General features: G+C 33.3%; 1 protein-coding gene across 1 annotated transcript in view; it reads left to right on the top strand.

The window, feature by feature from the left end:
• LOC106460350 (prothoracicostatic peptide-like) overlaps positions 1-5819 on the top strand; it is a 29141-nt gene extending 23322 nt beyond the window's left edge. The window contains exon 3 of the mRNA XM_013920042.2: positions 5388-5819. Within this exon, the coding sequence (XP_013775496.1) occupies positions 5388-5443 (56 nt within the window). The 3' untranslated portion in view covers positions 5444-5819. The remainder of the gene's footprint in view (positions 1-5387) is intronic.
• Positions 5820-6096: the final 277 nt, after the last annotated feature.

The raw sequence follows: 6096 nt of genomic DNA, 5'->3' as shown, positions 1-6096 counted from the left end.
TGACGGGGATTCGAACCCGCGACCCTCAGATTGCGAGTCGAGCGCCCTAACTACCTGGTCATGTTGTAATAATTATTATTTGTCCCCCGTTGGTACAGCGGAAATTCGAGGGGTTTTACACCACTAAAATCAGGGGTTCGATTTCCCTTGGTGGACACAGCAGATAGCCCGATGTGGCTTTGCTATAAGAAAAACACACACAACACACACATACTTATTATTTTCATTAATAAAAGTATATATCCAAACGCTGGATTTTGCGTTATTGCTCTATTGCCTCTACCCTAATCTCTTTCGCCCACAAGAGGTCATTTGGACCCCACCTTAAGAAACGCTGCTGTAAGAGAAAGCTCCACTGACATGACCTCCCAGTTACTAGGAGCATCAATTCCTCTGTTATCCCCATATGTAAATCTTAATCATCAAAGATGCACCACTTCCCAGGCTAAACGAGGAAGCCTAGAATACCGCCTCATTTGAAACTCAACACCAAGTCTTCTTATGGAATTAAAATGAATATATTCAACCATACATTTTTTTTTATTCTATCACATTTTTCTCTCAATGTGCTTTACTTACCGTTTACTCCTTGCTCAATCTCATCCTCAGCCTTACGTTGGTGAAAGCCTTCCTCTTAGAAGTATTTCCCTGAATTATTATTTTATAATTGTGCGAATTTCTTTTTATGACTTTCCGTATTTATATATCTATTTTTCCAAAATCTTCCATTTTCTTAGAAATTAAAAACTAATTACAAAAGATAACTCAACAACCTTCTCCCTAAACTATATATTTGTAATGTGTGTAACTGGAACCTCTGTATATTCTAACCCTTTAACGATTCTTTATTAGCCTAATTTATATGTAACACCTTATCTACTTCCTGTCGATAGGCGTCTACCAGAAATGTTGCACAATATAAAACTAAATAAAGTTTTTATTTAAGCGTATTAACTAATTTTTATTACACTTTATCCGGATTGTTTCTACTCACGTCTTGCAGAACAACAGTTACTCGGGAATTACATGTCCATTGTCACTTCTCCAAAAACGTCACATTAATCTTGTCAAAGAACAAGAACACTTATAAAATGTGCACAAATCCTTAAAGGTCCAGATTTTCTGCGCAAAACACGTTACTTCCACCCCATCCTGAATAAAGCACACTCATATAATATACACACACCCTTACACGTCCATCTTTACTACACCAAGACGTCACGCTCACCTCATCCCTGAACAAAGCACACTCATATAATATACACACACACCCTTACACGTCCATCTTTACTGCACCAAGACGTCACGCTCACCTCATCCCTGAACAAAGCACACTCATATAATGTACACACACACCCTTACACGTCCATCTTTACTGCACCAAGACGTCACGCTCACCTCATCCCTGAACAAAGCACACTCATATAATGTACACATATATCTTTACACGTCCATCTTTACTTTCTTATGTGGCAAAGCGGTAAACCTGAGGACTTATACGCAAAAAAACCGTGTTTCCATAGCCGTGGTGGGTACAGCACGGATAGCCCATTGTGTAGCTTTGTACAAATAAACAAAAACAATCTTCTGTTCATCTGTCTACTTATTTGCCAGAAAAATTATGATTTCGTACAACAGTTTTATTCCTCAACTAGGAGTAATTCTTTCTGAACATTTTTTAGTCTTAGAAGACCTGAATGAATTACCCACGTGCTTTTGTTTCTTTGTTGTTAAACGCAAGGTTGCACAATGAGCTACCTGCGCTTTCCCTATCGCGAGTATCGAAACTCTAATTTTAGCAGTATAAATCCTCGGGCTTAACTCTGAGCTACCCACATGCATTAAATCATTTACTACTATGTGAAGAAACATGATATCAGAATTAATAAAGAATGATTTATTAAAATTAGATTAGATTAAAAACAAATTCGAAAGTTGTGTTATGTGGGGTCATCTCAAGGTTACGTACAAGCTTGGCCTCAATCTTACGAACGAGTGTTCTAAGAACTAAGCTTAGCATTTATCTGGATAGTTTAAATTCACCTGTACATTCTCATTATATATATATATATACACATATGTTATGTGGGGTCATCTCAAGGTTACGTACGAGCTTGGCTTCAATCTTACGAACTAGTGTTCTAAGAACTAAGCTTAGCATTTATTTGGATAGTTTAACTTCACCTGTACATTCTCATTATATATATATACATATACACACATATGTATACATGTATAAATTTCAAGATGTTTATCTTTAATTTTCAATATCAGAGTTAGATAAATAGTGATCGAACTCGACAGACGTTAAATTATGATCAGCTTGTATGATACATATATAATTACCGTAATCACAGGAATATTGACAATGATTGAAGCTTTGTCCCAGTTTTAAACATAATCATAGTATTACATTACAACATGTGTCTACTAGATTTATATGCCTATTTATTGTTTTGGTAAAGCAACAAAGAAGTGAAAGATTTATAAAACAAACCAAAACATTATAACAAACATCAACTGTGATCATCAACGTCTTGACGTCATTCAGTTTAAAATATTTTAGAAAAGTACAAGAACATTGGGCTATTATGAATATCTACGTATGCATGTGAACAAAATGTATAATAAGTTTAAACTAATGTAGAAGTATCAGAGAAGATACTATGGTGTTATCTTGAATATTTATTTATTTTTAAAGATAACAATACAGGTAAAATTGGCATATTCGATCTCTATAACCAACTATTAGATAACTTACTATTTTGACAGATCAACAATAATGAAACTAATGTAACCATGGAGATAATTTTCATATTCATGTAGGGTTAGCAAAATTACTGTAACCATGGAGATGATATTCAGAGTCATGTGAGCGTAGTGAAACTAGTGTAACTATGGAGATGATATTCAGAGTCACGTGAGCGCAGTAAAACTAGTGTAATCCCAGAGAAAATACTCAGTTATATAAGAATAATAAAATTAATGTAACCATGGAGATGATATTCAAGTTCAAAAGTTTTTAAAATTTACTGACAGTGCTGAAACACTTGTTAGAGTCTTTGCTCCTGTACTTCTTAATTTTTAGAGCAAATTACTGTGTACTGGAAAAACATTATTTTCTTTATGAGAAATTGTTTGTTTCACGAGGCCTAAATTATGAAGTTAGTTTTGCGAAACCTTCAATAAACTTGATACTCTTTAATAATATTTCTATGTGTAGGCGTTCTATACTGAAATATTATTTAAAATTGAAATATTCACATAATTAAACAAAAGAGTCCTAGTACTCCAGAGAAAAGTGTTAACTTTTGTGACGCTAACTGTTCGAACGCACGTCTTCATTACGATTGGACTTGTGTTGGTTTTGACATTTAAGCTTATACTGCTCGCTGACAAAGTCACATAATAATTTTATCACAAATGTGCATAAAAAACATACTCTAATTGCCACTTTGCACATCAAAAATAATCGGAAATATATATGTACAGGATGGTTATGAATAAAACATACATATTTAAAATGATTTCATCTTTGAAACTACTTGACTTAAGGAAACTAAATCTTATCGGAGGCACATTGAGGATCATAGTTTTGATTCAGAATAGTGTGGAGATGGTACAAAGTTTTGAAAACTGATACTAAAGGAGTTAAATACGTTTTTTCGTCATTCTCAATTATCACATCTCTTAATGACGCTGCTACATGCATAATCTGTTCAGGACAGAATTCATTGTTAATTAATGATGACGAGAAACCCACTTGAAGTAAAAATGTATAGCAGAGACGGCTGATATGGGTATTAAAACTTTAATTAAAATAAAGTACAAGAACAACGTTTCGACCTTCTTAGGTCATCTTCAGGTTAACAAAGACAGTTTGAAATTGTCCGTTATTAGGCACATGTCTTAGAGACGAGAGTGTAAACAGCTACGAGATTGTAGGGGGCGTAGCAGTTAGGTGATTAATATAAAGGTGTTCCTTTATGTTGGTTCAATTTTGGTTTGAGTTCGTGTATAAGTAGGACTTCTTTGATTTTTCGTTTGTTTGTATTTGTTTCTCTACTTGATATGTTGGTGTTTTCTATGGTTATGTTTATTTGTTTTACAGAGTTTTTTCTGTGTTCATTGAATCTGGTGTTATGTTTGTCAGTGTAGTTTTTATATATAGTATGGATTTTAGTTTTGTACCCGATTTTTGAATGAATTTAGTGTTTATTAGAATGTTATGTTTTGTTGTAAGTTTTTCCTAATATTGATTATTTTATCGCTAATATCGGGAATATACGGTATGCAACAGTGTAGGATTTTATAGTTAGTTGTTTCATTGAATTTATTATTGTTTGTTTGCTGTTGATTTTGTTGTTGGCCTAGGTTTGTGTGTATGATTTATTTTACGGTTTTTGAAGGCAATTTATTGACGTTAAGGAAGTGTTGTTTTAATTGTTTGATTTCCTTGTTAATTTTATCTGGTGAGCATAGTTTTGTGGCTGTGTTTATTTGGTTTATTTTAACATGTTGAATTTTTGTTTTGTAATGTATAGTCTAGTATGGGTGATTTTTCTGTTGGTTTCTGTTTTGAATTGTGTATCGGTTCTTGTGATCTTAAGGTCGAGAAATGTTATTTGTTTAGCTTTTTCGTGTTCACAGGTGAACTTAATGTTGGGGGGTGTTTGGAGTTAGCGTGGTTGAAAAACTAAGTGTATGCTCTGTACATGTAAATCCAGCAAATGTATCGTTAATATACCTGTACCAGTATAGTGGTGGGTGTAAGGCTAAATTGATCGTTTGAAATTCAATGTGTGTCATGAAAATGTTGACTAGAATTGGTGACACGGGATTGCCCATACTTAAGCCATTTATTTGTATGTAAATTCTGGTTGTTGAACATGAAGTTTTGATGGTACCGAATTATAGAAAAGTTGCTCGTTGATTACTGTGGATGTGTATTAATGGATTGGGGTCTTATAAAGTTCTAAAGCTATCTTGCAGGCTTCAGTAGTTGGGAGATTACATCAAACTGGCCATTAAGGCTTTATGGTTTATTTGATCCAGAACAGATTTAAAGTTAAAAGAATCCTTAAAAAAGGATCCTGCTGATGTTACATATATAAAAAATGACCACGCTTTGTGTTTACCAAGGTTATAGTTAAACAATTCATAGGTCAACAATATGGGTCGTAGTGGACAATCGGGTTTGTGGTTTAGGTATATAGTGTAATATGATTTTGAAGCACGTAGATTTTTAAGTAGTTTTCGAAACAAGTAGTTTTTTTAAATATGGGATTTTTTTTTATTAGCTTTAACTTACTAAGAATAAATTTTCTGTTGATCGACTTTTGATTTTTGTCAGTCTACTAATAACAGTATTCTTTTCTAATATTTAGAACCATTGGAGGTCAGAGATCAAGATTCAGCCGAAAGAGTTTTACCAGAAGATTAACTGATGTAAAAACTGATGATCTTTAATAATATCGGATTTCTGAGAAGTAAACAACAATAAAAGTGATAATTTAACAAAAATTGTAGCTCTGAGTTATTTTCTACCTGTTAGGGTTTCGATATCACGCAGAACTTATCGGAAACGATCATTTTTTTTGTCATTATCTTTTGTACGTTTCATAGTTGATGTGTTATTGTTGCTAATTCAGGCAAGAGTAATTGTTGTAAACAAGCGTTGTTTCGCTATCTTGTATTTTTGTTCAATTTCTGTTTTTCTCGTGATAAGTATTTCAAAAAAAAAAGTTCATTTCCTTTGTTCTAGGATCATGATGGAAATACATATGATAATGAATGGAACAATAAAATGATATTCTAAATCATTGTAGTTTCTGGATATCCACTCATACACTTTGTCTCAACAATGTTTTGATATTGGTGTCAACTGAAGACCTTGTTCTTTGTTTTTTAGTTTATAATATAGGACTAGAACAACGAAAATTGTGGCTTCGCAACAAAAGAAAATGGATAATTTGCAAGTGTTACCTACCAGAACATTATCGACGACTGTAAGGTGGGCCCATACCCACAATGCATCTTTCTGGAAATAAATAAATTTGTTGTAGTTATCGAAGGATAAGATAACGGGGAAGAAGT

Source organism: Limulus polyphemus, unplaced genomic scaffold (genome assembly GCF_000517525.1).
Source record: "Limulus polyphemus unplaced genomic scaffold, Limulus_polyphemus-2.1.2 Scaffold758, whole genome shotgun sequence".
In the NCBI taxonomy this organism is placed as follows: Eukaryota; Metazoa; Arthropoda; class Merostomata; order Xiphosura; family Limulidae; genus Limulus; species Limulus polyphemus.
This window is presented reverse-complemented; position numbering and strand designations above follow the sequence as displayed.